This window comes from Anabrus simplex, chromosome 1 (assembly GCF_040414725.1).
Source record: "Anabrus simplex isolate iqAnaSimp1 chromosome 1, ASM4041472v1, whole genome shotgun sequence".
NCBI lineage: Eukaryota > Metazoa > Arthropoda > Insecta > Orthoptera > Tettigoniidae > Anabrus > Anabrus simplex.
In genome coordinates this window covers 1,357,938,755-1,357,965,343 of record NC_090265.1, presented here as the reverse complement: position 1 = coordinate 1,357,965,343, position 26,589 = coordinate 1,357,938,755, and the positions used below count along the sequence as shown (strand labels likewise).

The window sequence follows — 26,589 nt, the reverse complement described above, 5'->3', positions numbered from 1 at the left end:
CCAGCATTGCCTGGTGTGAAAATGGGAGACCACAGAAAACCATCTTCAGGGCTGTCGACAGTGGTTTTCGAACCTACTACCTCCCGAATGCAAACTCACAGATGCACGCTCGTAACCGCACAGCCAAACAGCCCGGTCATACTGAGTATAACAGCCTGCCTGAATATAGGTGGGTAGTTAGATAACTTTCTTCTTAAGCATGCCATTCCTCTGGTTTATAAATTTTCTGATATTACTGGTACGCAACTAACTGGTTCATCATAGCATTCGAGCTATTCAGTCCCTACTCTGAAACTGATAGGAATGAGCAGTGTGCATATTTAACGGAGTAATGGCAGAGGAGTGTTCACGGCTGTCTGCGGCCTGGTCATACCAGCATTGGAACTTTATACAGTTAGATCGGCACTGTAGTACTCTAGTCAAAGAAATATTAATGTTCATTTATTCCACCTATTCAATACATAAAAAGTTATTTTAAATTATAGGGACGTTTTGCCCTTTATTTAAGGGCATCTTTAGCCTAAATCTCAATCTGAAAGATAAAAAATTAGGATCCTGATTGTTCTTAATTGTGGTTGATTTAAAAAAAAAATTACAAATGAATGTGAGGATGATGTAGGAAATAGTTAAGATATTCTTAAAAATAAAGTCTTACAAACAAATAGACGTAATTTATACACTTTCTTGAATGTCCTTGTCTAAAAATGTGTTAACAAGTTGCATATTGGTAGTTCTATAAGAACGCAAATTGTTAAGGTTGAATCTTGTAAAGCGGTGCCCTGTGTTGATTGAGGGCGTTAGAGAAAAGTTTGGATCCTGAACAGTTCAAACATCAGAATAATGTTGAAGAATGTTGCTGATTACTCCAAGTGGAGTTTAAATACATTTTAAAGCTAGTAATGAGACGTTTCTGCCGCTCACTCAAATTATGCTGTAGGGGCGAGGAAAATGCTTGACACTTTAAGTTGGGTTTATAATGACATATAAAGTGGTTAGATTGTTGTAAATCTCGTGTGAAGAGAGAAATCTGTAGTCTTCTTAAAGCACGAGTGAAGAAGAGTGCTCAGTGGTAAGCAGCTGTGTTAAATATTAGCTGGAAGGAGCGACTGTAGCTTCTTGTGTAGAGTCAAAAGGGAAATTTTGTTTGAAGTCTCTTTATTAATGTTCAATTGGTTAACGTAGAGTTGGAGAGAAAACGTTAAAAGTGAGAAAATGTACGGTTTTTAATTTGAGCGAGTATTTTATATGATAACATTGCTTTTAACCCCTACATTCCTACTGACTTTTTGTAATGGCTTAAATTAACTAACTGTAGTTAGGAAAACCACAAAGACAGTCTTTCTTAGAATCCCATAGCGAATCTTCTTTTGCAAACAGATTCCCCTCCAATTCAAACCTACAGCTATAACACACGTATTAAGAGCACGACAGTTGTCAATAACTTTTAGCTCATAACGTAAAAAGTTACCCTCACCATCGTCAAATGGTAAGTGCACATGATATCCACCAAAATAATTTTATTACGATTTTTTCATACAATTAACACCACGCTTTTGGTTTCCTTTTACAGATTTCACTTCTGATTCAACATTCAACACATTAACTACATTCTACTGCCTTTTCGACCAGCTTGTCAACTAACCCATATTCTCATCATATCACATCATATTAAATGAGATGGTCCACAGAGGTCCAATTATAAACATTGTATATTAACCTTCAACGACAACCTCATACTTCTTCATCAAAGTGAACCACAACATCACCATATGCTATTGACTTTTGACTTTTAACTTACGTAAACAAATTATCACAGGTCACTTGACGATCTCTCAACTTTATTTTATTCAACATTATGTTTTAAAATATGATTCCGATCATCATTCTCATTATTATCTAGTTCCAACCGCTAGTTGGTCAACATCATTTTACAGCAATTTTATTACTTGTCTTTAACAAACTGTCGATTTATTCATTTTACTCATATTAATAGCCTTTCAATGTTACTATTGTTAATACTTTCCCCAATTATAAACTTCTCACTCATGGCATTGTCTTTAAAACCAACATTGTACTAGTCTTTTACCATATGTTAATTTTTTCAAGTCTCTTCAAGGCTTTTTATAAAGTAGTTTTATTATATTTATATGTAAATCAGACGCCTGATTTTATTTCAAGGTTAAACCATGGCTGATGATGCCTGTATGTAAGGCAAAACATGTACAGTACCATTTTAATTAACATGTCAATGTAATTCAACAAAGACAAGATTTATTGTATTGATTAGGTGGACAAGTTAATAAATTAACTTATTGTTATTATTTCAGTTAGAAATGGATTATGTGGATGATCTCTGTCTTCTTGCAGAATATTTTCAGGACATGGAAATCAAACTGAATGACTTAAAAATAGAAACTAAAGAAGTAGGCTTAAAGATTAATAACAAAAAGGCTAAGGAAATGCGCATAAACTATCTCAACAATTGTATCTTGACTCTAGATAGAATGGATATAGAAAGGGTAGAGGAATTTTGCTACTTAGGAGGCATGGTAAGCCAGGATGGAGGTGCTTTTAGAGATGTGCTGAGTCGTATAAATAAAGCCAAAGGAGCTTTTGCGCAGTTACGACCAATATGGAGATCCCCTCACATTGGTATAAAAATGAAGCTAAGGTAACTCAACTCAAATGTTAAATCTGTGTTACTGTATGGAAGTGAGACGTGGAAAGTGACCAAAGGCATTACCACAAGGTTACAGACTTTTATAAATCAGTGTTTGAGGTACATTATGAGAATATGGTGGCCAAAGACTATCTCAAACAAAGACTTTTGGGAGGCCACAAGTCAAAGTCCCATACAGGAACAGATAATGAGAAGAAAATGGAGATGGATTGGGCACACCCCGAGAAGACCACAAGAAAGTATCACAAGGCAGGCATTCAGTTGGAATCCACAAGGCAGTCGCAAGCAAGGCAGACCGAGGATTACCTGGAAGAGAACCATAGACAAGGAGATTGCTGGAGTAAACAATATGTGGAGGGAGGTAAAAGCATTGGTGGCAGATAGAGCAAGCTGGAGAAATTTTGTCAAGGCCCTATGTTCCACCTGGAATTAAAGGAAATAAGTCAGTAAGTCAAGTCACTCTGCCTCAAACTTTCTTCCTAATTATTCTCAAATATTTCATTTCTTATTTCGATCCATTTCTTCTTGAGCTTGATCAAATTTTAAATACAAGTCATGCCATAACCAAACAAATTCATGATAATCTCAAAATAGCTTCTCTAAATTTTCTCAGACCTCAGGAGCAAAATAGCATGGCGTGACTCCACTACTCAAATACATGGTGTCACAAAAAATAAATTTCCAAATGCCAAAAATTATCTTCACTGGATTTCGATATGAAACTGCAAACCTTGCTCACACAACTGTTGAATGCATCATCAATAATAATAATGTTATTTGCTTTACGTCCCACCAACTACTTTTTAAGGTCTTCGGAGACGCCGAGGTGCCGGAATTTAGTCCTGCAGGAGTTTTTTTACGTGCCAATAAATCTACCGACACGGGGCTGTCGTATTTGAGCACCTTCAAATACCACCGGACTGAGCCAGGATCGAACCTGCCAAGTTGGGGTTAGAAGGCCAGCGCCTTAACCGTCTGAGCCACTCAGCCCGGCGAATGCATCATCATCATCATCATCATCGAAATTTACTCCTAGCATAAACATTATTATATTACCGAGCTCAGTCGCTTAACACTAGAAATACGGGATGACTCTCACTACCTGGGAAGATGGATGAGTCAAAAATGACCCTTGAGTTATACATTTTTATTCTATTATTCGTGAATACAGATGTGGGGTATATTTTCTATAATGAAAATAAATATCATTGATCTTCCTGATTGAATATTATATTAAATATTATGTTCTAAACTATACAATCAAATAAAAAATTCAGTTATGAATGGATGTAAAATCAGCTAAAAATCACAATCAGATAATATATGGATACAAAATGAAAGTCTCTTGTCTGATCAGTTTTCTATCTTTATGAACCTATGTATCCATACCAAGCACATCCTTCAATGGTCTGAAGAGCACGTGATGATGTAGAATATGTGTGTGAATGAGTGCATCGTCAACCTCAAAAATTACAGACATTCTACACTGGTGATGGTCATTTTTCTCTTTACCAATACCTCTCTTGCCTTACACACATGTCCGGCTTTCATGTCCTTCCATTTCTTGTGCACTTGGTATTTCCTGCATTTTCAGCCAGATTAAGCTTCTATATCACTATCATCACCGTCTACACTATCGGTTCTTTTATTTATGCTCTGCGTGTTTGCTGCAGTAAGTTTGTCAGTGAGTCGTAGGATAAAGTTTCTTCATAAGATCTTGATATTTGTAATCTACTTTTACAACACCCAAGTGTTTATGCTAAGTCGAGGACGTTACTGAATGTGTGTAACAGCCACCTACGTGCAGCTGGCTTGGCAGTATACTTTCTGGCCTTTTGGTCCACCATGTCAACTCCATACCTAGTTCCGTTGTAACATGTTGCGGTGTTGGGTTTCTTCTTTCTGTCCGTTCCCACCTGGACATCTGGATGAAGTGAATTCAGCAAACAACAAAAGTACACTCTTACTGACCTTGCCTTAATAAATACTCCAAAGTTATGTTGTTCCTTTTTAGAACTTGTGCTCGGGAAGTTTTTATGTCCGACAGAACCTCCCTTCTTACCCGATTTATTGTACCAAGAAGGCTGGTTCCGTAGGATTTCAGCTTTTCACCTAGCTGCAGTGATGTCGCAAGTGACATTCCTACTCTTGTTTATGAATCACCCAAACTCACACTTTCAGGGCGCTGTTCACCCCTTTCGTGATAAGGAAATACATTCAAGACGTATTTTGATTCTTTATCCAAGGCCATCCAGAATTTCTGCCCATATTTTTCGAGCTTGAATGCCATAAATTGCAAAAAGTGACAGTGAGTTTTGCTGGAGAACAGGTGCTGAAATTACATGCTATTTTTCATTAGATAGTGATAACATGAAAAATAGCATGTAATTTCATGGATGATGTATATTAGTTAACTACTTACCTTGACACTGTATGCTGGGAAACTTAGGATTGACACATACAATAGCTCAAATGTACCAAGACATACATACCAACATTTATGATCAGTTCGACTTAATTTAAGTTTTGTAAAATATATCTTTTATGCATGTCAACTGAAGATGACCCCCTAGGGGTCGAAACCGGTCTTGACCATATTTACTAGCTGAATGTGAATAAATTTTGTATTGATAAGGTGGTGACTTATATTTATATTGTTTTTGTAAAGTAATATCTATCAATACGGAAATGAAACTTATAAACAACAGTAAATTTAGCCAAATCGATCTCCTCTCACCAATTCGATTCAGTATCTCTTCAATTGTGATTCGATCTATCCATCTCACCTTCAGCATTCTTCTGTAAAACCACATTTCAAAAGCTTCTATTCTCTTTCTTTCTGAGCTAGTTATTGTCCATGTTTCACTTCCATACAATGCCATGCTCCACACGAAAGTCTTCAAAAACATCTTTCTAATTCCAATATCAATGTTTGAAGTAAGCAAATTTCTTTTCTTAAGAAAGCTCTTCCTTGCTTGAGCTAATCTGCATTTTATGTCCTCCTTACTTCTACCATCGTTAGTTATTTTAGTACCCAAGTAACAATATTCATCTACTTCCTTTAAGACTTCATTTCCTAATTTAATATTTCCTGCATCACCTGCCTTCGTTCGACTGCACTCCATTACTTTTGTTTTGGACTTATTTATTTTCATCTTGTACTCCTTACCCAAGACTTCATCCATACCATTCAGCAGCTTCTCGAGATCTTCTGCAGTCTCAGATAAAATAACAACATCATCGGCAAACCTCAAGGTTTTGATTTCCTCTCCTTGGACTGTGATTCCCTTTCCAAATTCCTGTTTGATTTCCTTTACTGCCTGTTCTATGTAAACATTGAAAAGGAGGGGGAACAAACTGCAGCCTTGCCTCACTCCTTTCTGCATTGCTGCTTCTTTTTTCAAAGCCCTTGATTCTTATCACTGCAGACTGATTTTTATACAGATTGTAGATAATTCTTCGTTCTCGGTATCACTTTCATCATCTTAAATAGCTTGGTCCAATCCACATTATCGAATGCCTCTTCTAGAATTACGAATACCATGTACATGGGCTTGTCCTTCTTGATTCTGATCCTCTAAGATCAGACGTAAAGTCAGGATTACTTCACGTGTTCCTACATTTCTTCTGAAGCCAAATTGATCTTCTCCAAACTCAGCTTCCACTTGTTTTTCCATTCTTCTGTAAACAATACCTGTTAAAATTTTGCAGGCATGAGATACTAAACTTATGGTGCGATAGTTTTCACACCTGTCAGCACCGGCTTTCTTGGCAATAGGTATAACAACATTCTTCCGAAAATCGGAAGGGACTTCTCCTGTCTCATACATCTTACACACTAAATGGAATAACCTTGCCATGCTGGTTTCTCCTAAGGCATTCAGTAATTCAGAGGGAATGTCATCAATTCCAGGTGCCTTGTTTCTATTTAGGTTGCTCACAGCTCTGTCAAACTCTGACCTCAAAATTGGGTCTCCCATTTCATCAGCATCAACAGCCTCTTCTTGTTCCAGAACCAAATCTTCACCTTGATACAACTGCTGGATATGTTCCTGCCATCTTTCTGCTTTGTCTTCTTTCCCTAGAAGTGGCTTTCCATCTGTGCTCTTAATATTCATACACCTAGATTTCCTTTCTCCAAAGGTTTCTTTGATTTTTCTGTATGCAGCATCTACGTTTCCTACGACCATACAACCTTCGACTTCCTTGCACTTCTCCTTCAGCCATTCTTCCTTAGCTACCTTGCACTTTCTGTCAACTTCATTCTTTAATCGCCTGTATTCTTTTCTGCCCTCTTCATTTCTAGCATTCTTGTATTTTCGTCGTTCATCAATCAGGTCTAGTATCTGCTGAGTTATCCACTGATTCTTAGTTGATCTTTTCTTCCTTCCTACCATTTCTTCAGCAATCCTGCAGACTATCTACTCTTCCTCTATTGTGTTTCCTTCAGCCTTTTCATTTAGTCCTTTTGCAACATGTTCCTTGAAACAATCCCTCACACTCTTTTCTTTCAACTTGTCTAGATTCCATCTTTTTGCATTCTTTCCTTTCTTCATTTTCTTCAGCTTCAGATGGCATTTCATGACCAACAAGTTGTGGGCAGAGTCCACGTCTGTTCCTGGGAAAGTTTTGCAATCCAACACCTGGTTTCTGAATCTCTGCCTAATCATAATGAAGTCTGTCTGATACCTTCCAGTGTCTCCAGGTCTCGTCCACGTATAAAGCCGTCGTTTGTGGTGTTTGAACGAAGTATTGGCAAGGACTAAATTACGATCAGTGCAGAATTCAACCAGCTGACTTTCTCTTTCGTTCCTTTGTCCCAATCCAAATTCTCCTACTGTATTACCTTCTCTTCCTTGGCCTACCACTGCATTCCAGTCTCCCATCACAATTAGATTCTCGTCACCTTTTACACATTGTATTAAATCTTCTATATCTTCATATATTCTTTCAATTTCCTCGTCATCCGCTGAGCTAGTAGGCATATAGACCTGCACTATTGTGGTGGGCATTGGTTTGGTGTTTCTCTTGACGACAATAATTCTTTCACTATGGTGGTCGTAGTAGCTTACCCGCTGCCCTATTTTCTTATTCATTATTAAACCAACTCCTGCATTTCCTCTGTTTGATTTTGTGTTGATAATTCGGTAGTCGCCTGACCAAAAATCCTGTTCTTCCTGCCAACGTACTTCACTTATACCAACTACATCTAACTTTAGTCTATCCATCTCCCTTTTCAGATTCTCTAATCTACCACAACGATTCAAACTTCTCACGTTCCACGCTCCAACTCGCAGAATGTCAGTATCCATCTTCCTGATGATCGCCTCCTCTCGTGTAGTCCCCACCCGGAGATCGGAATGGGGGACTAGTTTACCTCCGGAATATTTTACCCGGGAGGAAGCCATCATCAGTACATCATTCATACAGAGTGAGCTGCATGTCCTCGGGAGTTAGTTACGGCTGTAGTTTCCCGTTGCTTTCAGCCATGTAGCAGTATCAACACAGCTAAGCCATGTTGAGTATTCTTACAAGGCCATATCAGTCAATTATCCAGACTGTCGCCCTTGCAACTTCCGAAAGGCTGCTATCCCCCTTTCGTACAATTAACAAGTGTAATTATACTGAAATTTTATAAATATAACCACTCTTTACATGTCCTTTATGCGACTATATGGGTTATAACTTTTTTCACTTGTTGATCTACTGGTACTATGTAGGTTATATTTAGTTTACCTGTTATTTTCTTTAAATTAACTGGGTAACTGCATTATGTGACATTTGTAAAAACGTACAGAAATCTATTTAACATGCCGGGGTGGGTAGCTTAGGCGGTAGAGCGCTAGCTTTCTGACCTTAAGTAGGCGGGATCGATCTAGGCTCAGTGCGCTGGTATTTGAAGTCGCTCAGATACGTCAGCTTCGTGTTGGTAGATTTACTGGCACATTAAAGAACTCCTGCAGGACAAAATTTCAGCATCTCGGCATATCCAAAAACCGTAAAAATAGTTAGTGGTACGTAAAAGCAATAACATTATATTCAATAATTTTTCTTTATCTTAGTTCATTTTATTAAACAGAAGTCTACATTCAGAATTTTTCTTTCTTTCCTAGGGTAGTAAGGAAAGTGCTTCAATGGGTACCACCAGTATACTCTGAATTTGATGGTAGTTTGAAGTGCAGTGGTACAAACGGTTCAGAAATGTTCATTGATGAGGAGGATGATGAGAGTTAGATAAATCTAGTTGAGAGTGAGAAAGACTACTTAACTGACATTAATCAAAGCTTTTTATTATTGTAATTGTGTTACTAACCTGTTTCTTTCTGTACGTATTTTCATATATTTCATAGAGATGTTTTCTTGTATTGTCAGTTGTTCTCTACTTTATCCACATTGCATATAAATAATTATAACTCTCAAATTGATAGGCAGTGTTTAATTATACTCTAATTCTCTATAATACTGTTTTTAAAATACATTTTTCTCCAGGATGATATAAAGAAGGAGTACATGTACCACTGTCATGAGTAGAGATGAGAATTATAGGCACTAAAAACAGTTTAAAATAGGCAGGCATATAGACTCTTAAATTAGCCAAAACAGGCATTTAAATAGATGCTAACTTGTAAAATAGGCAAGAAAATAGGCATGGAAAAACGAATAATAATTTAATAACACACTCAATTACTATAAAAGGAATTTACAAGCAATGTTTCAACGTTTTCCAGTAATAATCTTGTTCTCCTCTCGTGCATAATGTTTTTGTACTGACAGAAAGATCTCTCAACGTCACATGAAGTGACTGGACAAAACTTCAGTGAAGTAACTTCATCTGGTTTTATTTCGCTGACAGCGGCTGCCTTCCCTGAGGTTCGGTAAACTTCCCCTGACTTCTTCCACAATCCTAAATGACTCCACCAGGGGCATGCCACTCTTCTCCAACTTGGTGATAGCTCCCGGCAGCTTGTTGAAATTTGAAGATGCTCCGGTTTATGCAGGGGCATATTAGCTCCCAACATTGCAGTGCATAGTTCTGAAGAAAATGGTTGTTGGTTACTGCCCAAAGTGGACTGGTAGAAAGGCTGCATTGATACAGATTTCTGTATTCGTATCAGATGCATCGCAGTATTTTTAAGTTGATCTATGTGGTAATTTTCTCACATTTGATCTGAGAATTAATGAAATTGACACAAATTACATTGTCCCTATATCTTAAATTTCTACAGTTGGGATAATTGGCAATAATGCTTAGTATATATCATGCATTTGTTTCATAAAATAAAGACTGTTAGAGATGATATTTCTAAAAGTACAAAATTTTAAAGTAGGAACAAGGGAATTAGTAATTTACATGGAAATATGTCCTCAAGGATTTTCAGTTATAATTAGGCAGTATCGTGTCGAGTTTACCAGGTAAAAAATATAATAAAAAAGAAGTGAAACGATACTGGAGTAGTGGAGGAGAGATCCATCCTTTATGCTTGCCAAGGACCCACCAAGCTGGCCCTAGCAGTATTCTTACTTATATAGAAGAATGAAAACGGAAGCACTATAAATCTCAGATTTGTGAACATTTTATTTGTTTCTGTTCACCGGCTTTGGTCAGCCCGATGAGATGTCATGAAGATTATTTTCTGTTGCCTGCAATAGTTCCTGCATCATGTGTGCCCACAAGACTGCCACCCTCGTTGAAAATTAAATGAGCCTGCCAGTACTGTAGCTCATTCCATGTTAAGAAAACAGTATTGCTCTTATGACAACAGGGTTGCCATATCGAACAGCTCCGCTCAACGCCATCACGGTAAAATGGTGGCACATAAATTTGTGAAATTCAGTATGTAAGTTCAAGACAAAAGGCTGAAGAAACTAAGCTTCAAATTACTTTTATGAACTAAAGGGGATGTGGGGTTTACAGGGGCCACTTTTGTTTTGTAAACTACGGCACATAAGAAACCTCAGCACTGAAATATAAGGCTCATGGCAAGAGAAATAGGCAAATAATTATATGAGCTCGAGGAGCATGTGAAGTAATTAATTGCATTTAATAAATTTATCCAGACAATAAAAGCTAGAAAACAGACGCAATAAATAAATACTGCAGATGACTACAAAAGATAACAGTATTAATGTTAAAGAAATAAATCACACATGTAGGCTTATCGCATAACTCTCACTCAACACAATACATTTACGCACTGATTTAAAGCCTAAAATACACACGCAGTAAATAAATACTGTAGATGACTTCACTACAGAAGTTCAGGGAGGAAGCTCGTCTATTGGTTGAAATCCGAAGCAAAGTGCTGGCAATACCAATGATGAAAACTGCTGGAAGATTCTTCTGAGAGGCTTCCACTTCTGCGGATATTACTGGAGTAGATATAAATTTAATAAACCATCTACGTGCCATCTTAGGAACTCTTTCGTGTGGGTATGCCATTGATTAAGTGACATTTGGCATTAACGCAAAGGAAACTATACAATTGTACTTACAAAAATACAAATCGTACTACATGCCTGTAACCTTGCACAAACTCTTGGTTCATGGAGGGGAGGTTATTAGGCACTGTATTACCGTATATCTATTGGACAACTCTCCGAAGAAGCCCAGGAGACCAGGAATAAAGATAATAGGAAACCTTCCAGAAAGACACAAATACTGACCTTTTCCATAGGCTGCTTATATCATCAGACCCTTATATTACCAGCTTAGGGAAATCAAGGAGGAGGAAGTTGATTCCGCTTTCACAAGAAGTGCTCAACTTACTGTCTAAGCCTCCTGTATCTGGTTCTGCCGAAGGAGATAATGACAGTGACGATAGCGAATCTGATGAAACTGCTTCTAATGATTAAATTGTTTGGCAAGTACATGTAATCCTGTATCTGTTTTTAAACATTCTAAACAGCATGTCTCACTATTAACATCTATTTAATTTCTTAAAGCTATAACAAAAAATGAATAAAATTACAAAGAATACTAATTCTATTCCTGGCGTAGTAATTTGTTCTTTGTACTTGATTGACCACACACTTAATTATCTCCAATAATAGCTGTTACATACTAAGTTTTATGTAAATCGGTCCATTAGTTTCCGAGATACGATTTTTGGCCGGCTCTATTAATTTATTCTACCTTTTCTAAAAATAAAAAAACACCCCCTTCATTTCGGTTCTCCTCATTCAAATTTTAACTCTTGTCTTGCGCCGACTTCGACTACTTCAATCGTGACCCGAATTTTTTCATTTTAATAATAGCGCACTGTGCATGCATGTTTTCACTTGTCTTTCCGATATTGCGCTCTTTACTATATTTTTTTCTCTTTACAATTGTTTTTTCAAGTCAACTGTTTACCAAGAATTCAGCAGTAACACAATTACTCATTCAATTATACTGAATTGCGTTGTATGTATCTATATATACGTACTTAATTTCCCGCAACCGAGGCAAATACTGGATCTTCAGGATATTCTCCATTCTACTTTGGCGTTCGAGACTACAGCGCATGACCTTGAGTGTGCCGCGCTGATCACCGGGAACTGGCAGTTTGCTTCTATAAATCTATTCGTCTTCGACTTCAACATATTGATAGATCTTCATATGTTGTTCGATAGTGTTGTGACTTTGTGCCTGACGGTGTGTAAAAACTGACCCATTTGACCGTTCTCCGCTGTTCATAAACATTGTGAGACTTAACCTATCATTGCGTGTTATATATATGTTGATTCCCATAGGGAATCTGAAACATTTGTCCCGAATGAGTAAATTTATAATACCAATATAAATGGTCCGTTATTGGACATTATAAATTTTCCAGCTAACTCATTCTTGGTTGCTAGCGTTTCGCCCTCGTGTGCTAGGGTGGGCTCATCAGTTGGTACCTAGCACACCTACCAATACGCTGGCTAGTGCATACCGTGGAGGCCACCGGCAGTGCCAATGCACTAAGAGATTTCGTCTCATTACCAAAAATTGATGCCTGCTTGGCCATCAGATGATATATATGTTAATTCCCATAGGGAATGTGAAACATTTGTCCCGAATGAGTAAATTTATAATGCCAATATAAATGGTCCGTTATTGGACATTATAAATTTTCCAGCCAACTCATTCTTGGTTGCCAGCATTTCGCCCTCGTGTGCTAGGGTGGGCTCATCAGTTGGTACCTAGCACACCTACCAATACGCTGGCTAGTGCACACCATGGAGGCCACTGCGTAGGCTACATGCAGCCACCGGCAGTGCCAATGCACTAAGTGATTTCGTCTCATTACCAAAAATTGATGCCTGCTTGGCCATCAGATGATATATATGTTTGTTTCCCATAGGGAATCTGAAACATTTGTCCCGAATGAGTAAATTTATAATACCAATATAAATGGTCCATTATTGGACATTATAAATTTTCCAGCTAACTCATTCTTGGTTGCCAGCGTTTCGCCCTCGTGTGCTAGGGTGGGCTCATCAGTTGGTACCTAGCACACCTACCAATACGCTGGCTAGTGCATACCGTGGAGGCCACTGCGTAGGCTACATGCAGCCACCGGCAGTGCCAATGCACTAAGAGATTTCGTCTCATTACCAAAAATTGATGCCTGCTTGGCCATCAGATGATATATATGTTGATTCCCATAGGGAATCTGAAACATTTGTCCCGAATGAGTAAATTTATAATACCAATATAAATGGTCTGTTATTGGACATTATAAATTTTCCAGCTAACTCATTCTTGGTTGATAGGAAAAACTTAAAACGGTCCACCTTTTCAATACAAAAATGTTATAGTTTATTTATAAGATGTATTTGTACTTGGAACTAGTTTCAACGCTGATTTGCGTCATCATCAGCCAAAATGTGGGAATAGGCAAGATATAAATGGTCCGTTATTTTGGCTGATGATGACTCAAATCAACGTTGAAACTAGTTCCAAGTACAAATACATAAATAAACTATAACATTTTTGTATTGAAAAGGTGGACCGTTTTAAGTTTTTCCTATCATCCTTTCTCAGTTCAATACGGACAAAAATGAAATTCCTAGGTTTAAATCATTCTTGGTTGCCAGCATTTTGCCCTCGTGTGCTAGGGTGGGCTTATCAGTTGGTACCTAGCACACCTCCCAATACGCTGGCTAGTGCATACCGTGGAGGCCACTGCGTAGGCTACATGCAGCCACCGGCAGTGCCAATGCACTAAGAGATTTCATCTCATTACCAAAAATTGATGCCTGCTTGGCCATCAGATGATATATATGTTGATTCCCATAGGGAATCTGAAACATTTGTCCCGAATGAGTAAATTTATAATACCAATATAAATGGTCCGTTATTGGACATTATAAATTTTCCAGCTAACTCATTCTTGGTTGCCAGCGTTTCGCCCTCGTGTGCTAGGGTGGGCTCATCAGTTGGTACCTAGCACACCTACCAATACGCTGGCTAGTGCATACCGTGGAGGCCACTGCGTAGGCTACATGCAGCCACCGGCAGTGCCAATGCACTAAGAGATTTCGTCTCATTACCAAAATTGATGCTTGCTTGGCCATCACATGATATATATGTTGATTAGCTTGAGGTCAATTGGATTGCATAGCCATAGATCTTTCCAAAGCCTGTGATAGAGTGGAACATGGAATATTATTAAAGAAATTGGAAGGAATAGGATTGGATGTAAGGGTTACACGTTGGATAAAAACATTTCTAAATTCAAGGGTTCAGAAAGTCAAAGTAAGAAATAATATATCGCAGGAAGAGAAAGTTTGGAAGGGAATTGTACAGGGTAGTATAATCGGTCCGTTACTTTTCTTAATATACGCAAATGATTTAGGGAACAATATAACATCAAAAATAAGATTGTGTGCAGACGACATAATTGTTTATAGGGAAATAAATAACATTGATTATTGTTCAGAATTACAAAGGGACCTTGAGAGTATCCAACTATGGGTTGAAAAGAATAATGTGAAGGTTAATGGAGGCAAATCAACTGTTACAATTTTTACAAACGGGAGCTTTAAAACTGAATTTGAATATACTTTGGATGAGGTAGTTATCCCAAAAGATGGCAAGTGCAAATACTTAGGTGTGAGATTTGAAAGTAATTTGCACTGGAAGGGTCATGTTGATGACATTGTTGGGAAAGCATACAGATCGTTACATGTCATAATGAGGCTACTTAAAGGATGCAATAAAGAATTAAAAGAAAAAAGTTACTTAAGTGTGGTTCATCCATTATTGGAATATGCAAACAGTGTTTGGAATCCTCACCAAGAATACCTAATAAAAGAAATAGTGTGCAGAGGAAAGCAGCAAGATTTGAAACAGGGGATTTCAGGAGAAAGAGTAGTGTATCAGAAATGTTAAAGGAACTTGGGTTGGGAAACTTTAAGTAAGAGAAGGGAGAAAACTAGACTTATAGAATTATATAGAGCCTATACAAGAGAAGAAGCATGGGGAGATATCCGTGAGAGGCTTCAGTTGGAAAATAATTATATCAGCAGGACAGACCACCAATATAAAATTAGAAGGAATTTTAGCAGAAGCGATTGGGGAATTTTCATTCATTGGGAAGGGTATGAAGGAGTGGAACAGTTTACCAGGGGTAGTATTTGATCCTTTTCCAAAATCTGTACAGATATTCAAGAAGAGAATAAACAGCAACAGAGAAAATAAATGAAGTGTTAGAGGGTATTCGACCAGTGCAGGTTATTGTAAACTAAAAAATGTGTGTGAATAAATTAATTCCATCCCCTGGTCTAAGGAGTTTGGACAGCCAAAGTAGGGGACTCCCTGTAGGGGTGAAGTACATTGGGGACTTCGAGGGCCCTGGGGCCACTATGGTAGCTGTGAAGGCCCTTCAGGAACTCTGAAAAGTGGTGGCAAAAGGGGCTCTGGTTAAGACGCAGCAGGTCGTTATGCTACTTAGGTTCCAGAATGTGTTAAAAAAAAAAAAATGTAAATAAATGCAATGTAAAGTTTAATCTTATACCAGTTGTATTTTAGTATCATTTGAAGTAATTCCACATACTGTATATCAGTTGACTATATTTGTAAGCAGTACAGGAGATATTATAAGTATAATTTTGTAAACAATATAAGTTTATTAAGGATGAGCTGTGTGTTTAATAGAACAAATTGTTGGCGTAAATTGTATAATATTGTATTATAGGAAAATTTTCTTCTTGTTAATTTAATATTTAGTGCTTGACAATAATGTATTTTAGTGTGCCATTTGCCACCGAGGTAGACACCTCATTTGCAAATAAAGAGATTTGATTTGATTTGATTTGATTTGATTTTTATCTCTAAAAATTATATAAAATTTCAGTATCCAAAGTTAATATTTTCTTTCCAAGTCACTGCCTTCTAGAGCTCTATATTTAGTTTGTCACTGCATTAATTATGAGCCTTTCCCCTGTATGAAGAAGCATGTGGGTGCAAAGATTACTGAGTGGAGAAAACGTCTTATTGCAATCCACGCAGCGGTAGTGCATTTCTCCAGTACGTACAACTACGTGTTGTCGGTGTCTATCCCTGATTTTAAGCGCTTTATTGTATTCTTTACAGTAGAAAGGCCTCTCTTCTGTATGTACATGGTGTGTTGTTTGAGAGATGAGCTTTGCATTCCTGGCAATGAAATGGACTTAACTCCATTATGGACAAACAGGTGTTTTTGCAGATTATCTCGTTGAGTGAATGTTTTATTGCATTCCCAGCACTGGAATGGCCTGAATCCTGTATGAAGAATTGTGTGTCTTTGTAGAATACTCCTTTTTGTAGGCTGCCATATTGCATTCTTTGCAGCAGGACTGCCTTTCTCCAATATGCATCATCATGTGTTGCCGGAGATTACCCCTTGTTTTATATGCTTTATTGCATTGATTCATAGCGGAATGGTTTCTCTCCCGCATGTGTACACTTTCCGTTTTCGTTGACTAACCTGGACCCTTGGATAACAGAACGCAGTTGTATTCTTTGTGTTCTTGACTGAAGAGTCTCCACGTGCAACAAGACGAGATTTAAGCTTAACCTCCTTTGGTTTACTCTGTTTATTCGGACTCTCTCCTGCATAATCAGCTGAACAATCTTCTTCCAAATTCCCAAAGATTTAAAAACAATTTGCTGTAGTTATGGGTAATGCGTAATTTGTGCGTTTCAATCAGGGTTGCTATCAACTTCGGTACTTGCCGAACTGTCTCGCATTATTCTTTCTTCTATGATGTTCTCACGATCCTGAAGATAACGGATTTCTTCCTGGACATTTCCTAAGTCTTGTCTTAATAGAATGTCTTGTTGCACTCATAGCTTTTCTCATGATCAGTCTTTTTTCCAGCAGTTTTGTAATTGTTTTCTATACTGCATGTCATGTTCCTGAAGCAAATTGCTTGACTCTTTTTAGCATTGTCTTCTCATTTTTCTGTGTCTAGATTGTTATTAAGGATAACTACTATTTACCTTTTAGTTTAATGCAGCAGTCTGAAAATAAAACTGGAAAGAAAGAAATTTGAACTACCTATGCAATATGTTTCAGGTGGCTCTCTCTGGGACTGGTGATCTTACTCTGTGGGAGTTTTCTGGTCAAGATACATACTTCTTGTTATATGACCACTTCTTGGGGAACACTAATTGCTTGCATGTTATTGTGTTCAACTTGGAGGACCCTCCTAGTGCTCAATTGCAGCAGTGCTGCTTTTGGTTATCATTCCTGCAGGCACGAATACCTCCTGCTGAACCTCTTGGTGAGCTGTGTTTCCTCTAATTTTGCTTTTAAAGTTTAATATAAGCATCAAGAGTATTAGTAGCTCTGAAGACAGAGGTGGAAGGTAGTTAAAAGATAGTTTTCACATTTCATATCAGGAAATGCCTCCTTAGAAAGTCAGGCAAAAGTACCATTACAAGACTTCATAGAAATTCTGTGATTGAGAACTTATGAACTAAAATTGGTAGTGAAATGCAGGTGCCATTTCTTGTTGGATGCAGTACTTTTGCATCTATCTCTTGACACAGGCCAGAGCAAAATGTAGCTTTTACCAAAGTCTCAGTCTCATCCATGGCTGTGGCAATATGAAGCTGCTGGGTTACAGGTAGTGCTGAATAATGACATTCAGAGCACGACCAGTGTGTTTGATTTTTATGAAAAGTGTTGGTCTCATGGTGTCAGTCGTGCTGCAATAGAACTGTCTCATCCAGCAAATTGCAATTACAAACTACCTCATTCCTCATCTTGCCTAGTATGCCTCATTTTGGCGCCACCACTGGTTTTTGCGGTTTGCCAGTAACTTCATAACCTTTGGTAATGCTATTTGAGGATCCAATCAGCCTCTGGGCTGATGACCTAACAGACGACACAGCGAAATGAGACAGTACATTGTCTAGATTGATACTTTCACAGCAAAAATAATAGAGAAGATATTCTTTGAATTTATGCCATTTAAAAAGAAGATAACTACAGTGAATCTTTACTTTCCACATAAAATTTTGCTCTGCTTCCTCAGAAGTAAGCCATGACTGACCATGAATACATGCAACAAATACAATAAGTGATCAACAATAACAAAGTAGTATGATGTAAATGAAAGATCCTTGCTTGAAACAACTATAAGAAATAGTGATACCATGCTCAAACACACCAAAAAAGAGAGAATAAATATTTGTTTAAAAAAGAACTACTGTATTTTTGACAAACAGTGAAGGGTAAAGTGAACATGATCGTAATGATAATTGGGACATTTAGCGTACCATTTAAACTTCTTTGTTTTGACAAAGGTTGAAATAAGCAAATATTTACCCTAGCTACTGTAGAGTTATTTTCTATTTGGTTCAAATGTTCTGACTTAAAATTGTCCAAATAAATTTCTTTTATCCTCAACACAACTCTTATTGAGGTTCTGCACCTTTGAAGTAAGTGGATAGCATTTCAAGGCCAGAATAGTGCTTCATAGTTAATTCTATATAAAACGTACCATGTTAAGTTGTGGAATCTAGCGTTGGTTTTTCTGAAACATTCAGACAGAGGGAAAGTGTGTTTTAGAAAAAACTATGTTATTCATTATTCAGTCTACAAAACAAAGCTCTCTCCATGAGGTCATGAGGGCCCTTCAGGAACATAAAGGCTTTCACTAAGCATAACCTTGGCACCAAGTAGGATGGAGTAGTTATGTACAACAACCTCAAAATGGTTTTCATTGTTATAGTGGATAAACCATATCTTATCTTTTCCTATGAAGGATTGAGATTTACACATACTTGATTTACAAAGAAGAAAAAGCTGTATTTCCACCAGGTAATGGTTGAATAAATTTGAATTAGTATTCAAAGTATTCTATGTCTGTGTAGATTCAGTGATGTTCCAGGAAAGATGAAGTCCTCTTCCCACACTGTATAAAAAAAAGAGTTGCATTAGCAGTTTCCTCATATTGATATTCAATAGGCCTACAGTACCGGTATAATGATTGTTCAGTGAATTGTTTGTATGTTGGTAGTGATAGTTTCAATTTTTTTCTGTATGTCTGAATTAAATTTTCCTTTTCTGTTTATTCCTTGTGCATTTCTGTTCTTTTATGCAGTGGTGAATAATATTGCTAATGCTGTCAGGATCAATAAGATTTTTTAAATTTTTTTTATTTTTGCTATAACTTGATGCTTTCTCCTGTAAAATAAACATGTCTTATTTCCTTAGCCTATATGACTGATGCAATTACTATGTAATACTCACTACAGTGTGGACTGTGTCAAGATATTGTAGCATTGCTACGTGTTTGTAGTTAATAAGTTGACACTGTTCACACCAGATGAAGTGTTGTTAGTCTTAAATAATTGACTTTCATTGCCATTGCCAAATTTGCTAAACTTCGGAACATTATGCTGTTTTACATTACTGTTAAATACTAATGTTTATGTACTGCTGTGGAAAACATTACCAAGTTGGCATTGTGAAATGCCTGTATTTGATTGTAAGATAATGTGACATAATATTCCGAAAGATTCTAACAAAAAATCTTTTTCAGTTACTGCATGGTTTTCTTTCAAGGAATGTACTCTTGTTTTAATATCCTAGCTAGAAGACATCGGGCAGTGGCTCTTGACTGGTGACCTAAGAGACTTGGTTTCAGGCTGATGTAAGCATTTAAAGAGGGAAAAATATCTTCATCTAGTGTCCATAGAATCAGTCAGTAGTTGTCTACTACAGTTCAGGTTATATTCTGTGTAGTGTAAATACATAGTGCCAAGTTTTATTAATAAAGCTAGAAATTTGTTGTATCTCTTAGAGCTTTGGACCTTAGATTTATTTTGTCTGAGTTCATGGTACTTGAGGGCATGATGTACTCAATTTATGTGAAAGAATGTAATTAGTTTTGAATGCATATAAGGTACCTGAATGATCTGAAGAATCAAATCTGCTCTCTCTAGTTTGGTTCTTTTCAGTGGATAATATTGTTTGCTGGTTTTGCTGGAAAATAAATATGAACTTGTTTATATGGAATGTGTTATATAGTAATAGATATTTATCTTTGAAAATTTTATACATAAAGAAATGTTTTAGTGTTGTAATGTGGCAGGGGTGGTAAATATTCAACACTGGTACTTTTAAATTCTATGACTAAGATTTATTAATTACTACTAATACCCCCTGTGGGTGGGGAGCGCAGATGAAGAATTCACCCACGGTATCCCCTGCCTGTCGTAAGAGACTACTAAAAGGGGCGACCAAGGGATGATCAAATTAGAACCATGTGATTAGTACCACCATGCGGGGAACACCATGGGTCGCTTTTATTGCGCGTAGCACCGCTATGTTGGTTACCAAATAGATTTGTAATTAGTAGTAACCAAGAGCATGGCGGCTTTTACAGTACCTATGATTGGTAGCACTATATGAGCGACACCGTGGGATGAGGGAACCCATGGTTCTGGCTTGCCTATGATTAGTACCCACTATATGAAGAACACCACGGGATAGTATGGGTCCATGTGGTTAGTACCCTTATGTGATGAACACCATAGGTTTGCGTTGCCTGTAAATTACATAAAATCAGCCTGTAAATGTCGCCACAACCGAGCTCGATAGCTGCAGTCGCTTAAGTGCGGCCAGTATCCAGTATTCGGGAGATAGTAGGTTCGGACCCCCCCTGTCGGCAGCCCTGAAAATGGTTTTCCGTGGTTTCCCATTTTCACACCAGGCAAATGCTGGGGCTGTACCTTAATTAAGGCCACGGCCACTTCCTTCCCACTCCTAGCCCTTTCCTGTCCCATCGTCACCGTAAGACCTATCTGTGTCGGTGCGACATAAAACAAATAGCAAAAAAAAAAAGTCACCACATTGTGTAAAACAGCATAGGTCTGCAATACATGTGCGAATTTCAATCTGTGAGTAGTACCATAATGTGTGGAATACTGCGATTCTACGCTACTCTTGATTAGTACCGCAACATGACAAATACCATGGTTCTACTCTCCTAGCGATAAGTACCATTGTGAAGGGCCGCTGACTTGGATTTTGTACCCCTTTCGACTACAAGTATCATCGATTCGGTATTGTGCCATAGAAGCAGTCCCTTGGTCAGTAATACTATTGTTCTACGTCAGCTTCTGTGCATGTGAGGCACTGTGGCTCGGTCCACTGATTGTTTTAAATTCATATCAATCCATCCATTCATTCTTCATCCTCACGTTTTGAATTGTGGTCAGTGGATTTTTTTTTTTTTTTTTGGCTTTTAATTTGTTATTTCAGTTTGTCTCATTTTGTACCATTAAGGGCCGATGACCTAGATGTTAGGCCCCTTTAAACAAGCATCATCATCATCATCATCATCATCATCATCATCATCAGTTACTGCTAATTGCTTACACGCTACACAGACACACCAGCACCACAATTTACATTATGCAGTATACACATTTGCATCATTTTGTGCTCTCTCTGCTGTCACTACTCTATTGCACTAGTTGTTCACTCTTTCACTTACAAACTAAAACAATCACATTACACACTCTTCCATTACTGACACACTCTTAAGTTAGTTCCACAATTATCCTCACTGTACACTATCACAGCCACTAAGTTCACAGCTTGTGCTCAATACAGTCTTACAATCTTGTATATTGTACACTGTCTATACACTCAGTATAGACTTTGTTTACTGTCGCTTACAGCAGACACACACACACATAATCACTCCACAGCAACTGGATACAAGAGACTCCACTCCATAATGATAGACATATCAGAATGATAGTCTCATTTCCACGGACAGTACACTCACAGAGACTGACACATACAGACTGACTCCTTAACTCAAACTGAACCTTACTCTCCATCAGTGCACACATACACAGCACTGACAGCACTCAGCTCTCACTGTCCATCGACTGACCCAGTGCTCAACAGCAGCACTCCTCAACTCGAATCAAACTACTTGAGAGCTTGTATGGCCCACCTTAAACAGGGAGACTGGCCCCTCCACATTGCAAGAGGAGAAGTCTCTAAGAGTCCTCTCGATTCAGAATAATGTGGGTACTTTCACACACTGCTGGAAGGCCTCCAATGAGAGGACAGGGCAATAACAGAGTGTTTGCAGAGGGGGCTGGCCTTGCATGCCTGGCTTTTTCGTGACTGGTTGTTGCGCATTGAGCGGGTAGGACGCTAACTCGGTGACGTCACTCGTCGCCCGGGCCAGGCTAACTTGTTCCTCCCGAAGTCCTACAGTAAAACGGCACACCTCATTGCCTCCTTCCTTAACGTAACTTGCCCAGAGTTGCTGCATGATATGACACCAGACAATTCAGAGGAACAATCGTCCTCCCATGGGAGATCCTCTGGGTCTGGTGAATAATGTTGATGTTGATCCTGGTGATGACAGTTCATAGGTCCCCACAATGTGACAGAAGCTTCAGTGACTTTCCCCCTCGTCTATACCTCTGTCTGCTTCCAGGGCCTGCGCATTTTTGTCATGCACCGGCACAGCATACGTGTCTGGCTCACACGTCCCAAGCTTGGTCATGATAGATTTCCTCCGATTCTGAGATGTCGAGTTGGGTGTTTCTACTGGCATGCATCTTCATGCTGGGACTAGCATCCTGGGCAGGTAGCATTCTCATCCAGTGTTCTTTGGTTTGGACTCCATTAGCACACTGTCTGCTTGTGCGGGTCCCTCCAGACATGCCGTTACCATCGCTGCCTCCATCCTTAGGGTCCTTATCAGAGCCCGCCTGCCAAGCATCAACCTTTGATGGATTTTGGCATCACAGTCCATCGAAGAAGGTGCTGGCCGTCTTGCGCTGGGTGTGATCCTTGCGGTGGCCCGTCTAGAGTCACAAGGACTAGCTGCATGACCTCAGCGGTGAATTCCCATAGCGTTTCACCAACACGTATCCTTCCCTGTAGCTGGACGTGTTTGGCGACTGTCAGGTGGTGGTCACCGTAGCGTCCATTGAGTGCTCCCACAATCTTCTCTTAGGTGGCACCTGGCTAGAGGCTGTGTAGTATCTCTGCTGCCTGTCCACATAATCTGGCAATCAGGTGTTGTACTCTCTCCTCCGATGCCTGTCCGTGGTCCTCGCAGATGGTCTCGAACTGGGCTCAAAACATTCTCCAGGAATTGGTCATGTCGTAACATGGGGGTTCCTCCTTTACGATGCTCAACCCCCCATTACTTTGGTGGGCTCTGTTTGGGTCTCCACGACTGTCATTGTTTTGCACAGGGCACCCGCTTCCTTCTTCAGGTTTTGAACTCTGAACTCCACAACATAGGTTGTTGTGTCAGACTGATTCTCGTCCAGTTCATTATTGTCCTGTACGACGTCACTCTTTAACTTTGTTTAACCAGGCTGCCAACATCAAGCTTTGAATAACTCTTACCCAAAGCCCAACGGTTTACTGTAATACTGTGATGGTGTGTGCCATTTTATTGTAGAGCCTTGGGAGGGGCAAGTTAGCCTGGCCCCGGCCGAAAGTGACGTCCCCAAATTAGGGCCCCACCCACTCGTCATGCAGCAACCAGTCAGGAACAAGCTAGGCATGCAAGGCCAGTCCCCACTGCCACCACTCTGTCATTGCCCTGTCCTGTCACTGTGGTGTGAGAAAGAACTAGAGAATGAACCCAGATCATTTGTAATCGAGAGGACTCTAGAGACTTCTCCTTTCGTGAAGTATACAGTTAAAAAAATTAGGGCAACATGTTTCGTAATGTCTGGTATGTGAAAGTTAATTTGGTAGATGGTATTCCAATGGTTGTACAGCATACCTGGAGACCTTAGCTACTCGGGGTATGTTAAATCAAAGTTGTACTTCATCTGTACGCGTAGCCGTACATTAAACTGTCAGGTGACCCCTCAAAACAAAGTGAATAGTGGTGCGTCCTTGTGAGGTACACAGACTACTGCGGTCAATGGAGCACGTTGTACGTAAACCATCACATCCCATGAGATATCTTAACGAGGTTCAAGTCGCAAGGGCTGTCAGTTTGATACAGGAAGGATGGACTTTTCGTGTTGCTGTGGATCTCATTGTCTCTCCAACAGTTATTCAGCGCTTATGAAATCGTTACAATGAGGCAGGCCAGTTCACAAGGAGGGTTGGACAAGGTCAACAAGGTCATAGATGCATGATGACCCCACAGGATGACCGATATGTGACCATCTGTGCGTTGCGGCATCGTTCAGCAATTCAGCAACTGCCAGAGAACAGCAACAGGACCCCAGGAGGGTCACTGGAGTCATGGTGTCTGACTAGGCAGTAAGGAGCAGGTTAAGAGAAGGGTCTTTACGACGCAGACGTCCTGTTCGAGTGCTCCGTTTAACGCAGCAGCATCGCGCAGCATGCCTTATGTTTGCCCGTACCCACGTAAACTGGCAACTTCGCCAATGGAAACCTGTGTTGTTTGCAGAGGAGTCCAGACTTCCTGTGACACAGTGTGATGGACGTCAACGTGTATGGAGATGCCGTGGGAAGCAGTACATGCCAAATGTTGTCCTGGAAGGCAACCGATTCGGAGAAGGTTCTGTGATGGTGTGGGGTGGCATAAGTATTGATGGCCGTATGGATCTTATTGTCGTTCGAGGTAATCTTACCGCTGTGGGGTACGTTGAGCAGATACTGTTATAGCATGTGTTGGTTGCTGCATACGGTGTTGGCCCTGAATTTTTACTCATGCATAACAATGCCAGGGCTCATGTAGCGCGCATCACCAGAGCTGTCTTGCGAGAACTAGACATTCATGAGATGGAATGGCCAGTAGTGTGTCCCGATCTTAATCGCATCGAGTACAGTATGTGTGGGACAGGCTTGACAAAGTGTTCCTGGGCGTCCTGTTCCACCACAGATTCTCCAAGACCTTGAACAGGCTCTCATTGAAGAATGGGACCTGATACCGCAACGTGACCTCAGTCAACTCATACGGAGCATGCTACGTAGGTGCCAAGCTGTGATAAATGCTCGTGGAGGACATACACCATACTGAAGCTTTCCAACTGTAATAAAAATCCACCCTGGAAGACTGTTATCACTTTGTTTTCGCCCCTATTTGGACATTTCTGTTTGTGTTCTGAAAATGAACGCGAATCCATCGATGTTCTTTTGTATACTTCAGTAATAAAGAACAAAGGTTTAATTGGTAATATACCTGGGTGTGAGGTATTGTTTTGTGGAGCACGGCATATGTTCAAAACCATGCTCCCCTAATTTTTTTGAACTGTGTATTTGGAGGGACCAGATAAGCTCAACTGGTTTAATTTGAGTTGAGGAGTGCTGCTGTGGAGCGAAGGGTCAGTCAGTGGACAGTTATGGCTGAGTGTTGTCAGTATTGTGTGTGTGTGCTGACGGGGAATGTGATTCGGCTCAAGTCAAGGGGTTAGTTTGTGTGTGTCAATCTTTGTGAGTGTTCTGTCCGTCAAAATGAGGCTATCGTTCTGGTCTGTCTGTCATCAGGCCTGATGACATAAATATTCATTTCTCTCAAACTGCTTCAAGAATCTTTATTAGCCATTGACCATATACAATGAAATAGGCTTCTTCAACTGATAATAATTTAGTACTTAATATTAGTAAGGCTAAATGAACCTACACCTTTTATTAAAACTTAATACTAACATTATGCATTTCTAAGAATTCAGAGGTATTATAAAATGGATTTTCTGTTAACCAATCATAAATTTTTCTTTTAAAATTACTTAAAGGAGTGGAACGTGCAGAATTTGGTAATTTATTAAATAATCTTAAACAATTGATTTTATGTGAGTGAGCAGTTTTTGACAGCCTGTGAATTGGGACGTCATTGTCTGTTTTGCCTCGATTATCATGAAGGTGAATGCTTTCCCTAGTGCTGAATTCATTTATGTTGTTTTTAACATATGTCAAAGATATATAAATATACAAATTTATAATTGTCAGTATTTTAAGCTTAATGAAGAGAGGTCGACAGTGGTCAATTGCACCAGCCCTACACATTCTTCAGACAACCTTTTTCTGTATTAGAAGACTATTATATACATAAGAAGAATGCCCCCATAATGACAGTCCATGAGTAATGTGTGACTGGAAGAGACCAAAATATGCCATCCTTAGGTAATCACTGCTAACTAAATCCCTCAATTTCCACATCAAATAGGCCACTTGTGATATTTTTATACAAACATGATCAGTGTCTGTTTCCCAGTTCAATTTGGCATCAATATGAAAACCCAAAAGTTTGACTGACTGACTTTCAATATCTGTGGATAATCCTAGTGTGAGAAAATGAGTTTTATCGTGATTGCACAACAGCCTATTGTATGAAAACCAGTGCATTGCAGTTGCAAGAGCTTCCTGAGACATCTGATGCAAACCTGAGATGCTCTGGTGTTTTGTAATTTACGTTGTATCATCTGCATACGATATAAGAGCATGACATTTGACATTTTGCGGTAAATCATTGACTAT

General features: G+C 39.0%; 1 protein-coding gene across 1 annotated transcript in view; it reads left to right on the top strand.

Annotated features, from left to right (window-relative positions):
* LOC136859016 (death-associated protein kinase 1) overlaps positions 1-26,589 on the top strand; it is a 1,193,585-nt gene that overhangs the window by 373,240 nt on the left and 793,756 nt on the right. The window contains exon 16 of the mRNA XM_068225494.1: positions 17,206-17,413. Coding sequence (XP_068081595.1) covers positions 17,206-17,413 — 208 coding nt within the window. The remainder of the gene's footprint in view (positions 1-17,205; positions 17,414-26,589) is intronic.